Here is a 2,578-nt window from a genome sequence, read left to right as displayed (position 1 = left end):
GGTGGGGGGGGTCAGAGAGGCTGATGGCCATGGGAAAGGAGGAGGTGGAGAGGTGAGGTGAAGGACTTATTTCTCGTAGCAGAGCGGATATGGGAGATGGTTATTTAATTTTATGTTGGCGGCACAACGGCTCAGTGGTTAGCACCGACGCCTCACAGCAAAAAGGTCCTGGGTTCGATTCCCGGTTCAGACCTGGGGTCTTTCTGTGCAGAGCTTGTGTGGGTTTTCTCCTAGTACTCCGGTTTCCCCCACACCCCAAAAATACCTACAATAGGTTGCCTTCAGGCCCAGGCCTCCCTTGAAAAAGAGATCTGAGCTCCCAACAGGACTTGTCTGGTTAAATAACGGTAAATAAATACGATGGAGGCCGACGTGGCAGCTGAAAGAATGACTTGTTGTTTTATCACGAGCCAGAATTAACAGTGAGTTTAAACTCGTGGCTCACCAGTAGTCGTACGTATCGTCCCAGTTGTCGAAGTGAACCAGGAAATGATCGTCCACCACATCAGTGACGGTTGCTACACAGATGAGGGAGGGATTCATGCGGTCGACCGCCTCCAGCTTCATTCCTATCTCAAAGCCACACTTCACATCAAGCTGCACAAAGACAAAAAAAAAGTGAATTTCTTGCTTTATTTATCTTCAAAAGTTCCTGTTTTATGAGCAGAAAATCAGTTCAAGTGTTTAGCAATAGAGACAAACTATGAAATGATTAAATAAATCTTTTTATTTCAACAGTTTTTTTCTGTGAGTCTGGAGTTTAATCAGCAGTTAATCTATGATCTCACATTTTCAGTTTGTTTAATTAACGTTAACTTATAACTGCAGTGTTACTGACCCTTCCAGGACTGGCAAAAAGCTCTTTGGGAGCAACCTGAGCTTTAGTCATTCTCAGATAGTTGGTCCAAGTAAACTCCTCCTCTTTACAGCCTGAGGAGAAACAGCAACACAGACAAAACAGGACGATTTAGGAAAACAGCCGAAGCAGTTTGAAAGAAGACATTTTCAATTAGTTCATTTTAATACCTTTTCATTTGCGGGTTAAATCTCAAAAGGAATGTTATTTCTATTTCAATTAATTGCACAAAGTGTGCTTCAACGATACTTGAACAAAACTCTAAATAACTTTTCTGTGACCTCTGACCTTTGGGCGTGTGCAGTTTGTGTCCTGTGTTCTCACACCAGCCTGCAGCGTGGATGTCGGTGGAGTTGGCATTCACCCAGAAATCGTGACAGTCAGAGTAGCCGTCGAAATGCAGCCGCAGCCGATAACCACACACCTACAGGATCACAGCGCCGTCACACGTTAAGAGGAACAAAATCAGGCTGGAGGAGGAAGAGCCCGCGAGGGCTTTTAACCAGAAGATGTCATCGACTCACCTCGGCCACGGTGAGGACGAAGTACATGGACGGGTGCTGCGGGTCGATGCCTTCCAGCTTCATCCCCTGCTTAAAACCGTTCTTCACCGTGGGCACTCTCTGCGCCTGGAGAGTGGGAGAAAAGAACAAAAAGATTTAGTTGCTTTTAGTTAAAATCTACTTTACCTATTTCCTCCTTTGTTATGCTGAACGTCTAAATATAAATACCTCCTGGAAAAGCTTTTCAGGAGCAGCAACAGCTTTGGTTTCCTCCAAATACTGAGCCCACGTCCACAGCTCTGTCTTACTGTCCCCACCTTCCACACAAACAAAAACATGTCACTTATTTTAAACAATATTTCATTTAAGGTTGAGAGTAGAGCAAGACATATTTGAATGAATAAAAACAGGAGATGATTCGAATTAAATGGTATAAGATGAGAGTGGAAATTTCAAATTAAAATTACAATAAAAAAGAGTGTTGCTTTTCTTGTTTTTTATGTCAGATCTGGATAAAAAAATATCTAAATTAACTGTACTGATGATATGATGCTGTTACGTAAATGAGATTTTATAATTTGCGTTATCTATTTTTTCAGTTAAACAATTTAGCAATACAGAAAAAAGATGACTGAAGAGATTTCTGAGCTCAACAAATGTAAATAACCTCTGATGTGTCGCATGTCCACTTTAGAATAATCCATTTTCTCCCCCTGAAGAACCAGAAATAAACCAAGATGAGAGTTCAGAACATGTCAGAAATCACACATTTAGTTTTCTCTGGAAGATGACTTGATCTTATTTATTTGCTTTGTTTGATTCATGAACAACTTTCTGAACCTATCAGGTGTGTGTATGTCTCACCGGGCCTTCCAGATCAGAGTCTTCCTCAGACGGACTCAGATACTCCTTCCTTTTCCTCTTCCTCATGGGTTTCAAGTGGTCTGGATTAAGGACGGAGACCCTCCCGCCTGCCGGTACCTTCTCCACACTGATGTTCCTCCTGAGGTGCGAGGACAGATATATGTTGAGATATGTGTGTGTGTGTGTCCTTGTTTTTCCTACATCGTGGAGCCCAGTTTTAAGGAAAACGCAGCCTCGTGGGGTCCGGGTGCTGCTTTGGGCCCCACAACTTCAGAGGCTGATTTTGGGTGTGGGGGTTGGGTTTAGAACCAAGATATGAATTGAGTTTAGATCAGTTTTAGGGTCAGGTAGGTAC

General features: G+C 42.9%; 1 protein-coding gene and 1 long non-coding RNA gene across 3 annotated transcripts in view; one reads left to right on the top strand and one right to left on the bottom strand.

Moving 5' to 3' along the window:
• Positions 1–2,578, bottom strand: part of l3mbtl1 (L3MBTL histone methyl-lysine binding protein 1) — a 12,456-nt gene that overhangs the window by 6,496 nt on the left and 3,382 nt on the right. For both annotated transcript variants that reach the window (XM_014001708.1, XM_014001709.1), the window contains exons 6-12: positions 2,224–2,362; positions 2,027–2,072; positions 1,588–1,676; positions 1,381–1,485; positions 1,145–1,280; positions 839–930; positions 446–597 (exon numbers count right to left, since the gene is read on the bottom strand). In XM_014001708.1, coding sequence (XP_013857162.1) covers positions 446–597; positions 839–930; positions 1,145–1,280; positions 1,381–1,485; positions 1,588–1,676; positions 2,027–2,072; positions 2,224–2,362 — 759 coding nt within the window. The remainder of the gene's footprint in view (positions 1–445; positions 598–838; positions 931–1,144; positions 1,281–1,380; positions 1,486–1,587; positions 1,677–2,026; positions 2,073–2,223; positions 2,363–2,578) is intronic.
• The window catches only part of LOC106513063 (uncharacterized), a 23,461-nt gene that overhangs the window by 19,358 nt on the left and 1,525 nt on the right, over positions 1–2,578 (top strand). The gene's annotated exons all lie outside the window — the stretch shown is intronic.

This window comes from Austrofundulus limnaeus, unplaced genomic scaffold, assembly GCF_001266775.1.
Source record: "Austrofundulus limnaeus strain Quisiro unplaced genomic scaffold, Austrofundulus_limnaeus-1.0 Scaffold10, whole genome shotgun sequence".
NCBI classification, from domain to species: Eukaryota; Metazoa; Chordata; class Actinopteri; order Cyprinodontiformes; family Rivulidae; genus Austrofundulus; species Austrofundulus limnaeus.
Note: the sequence above shows the minus strand (reverse complement) of the source record. Positions and strands in the feature narration are given on the sequence as shown.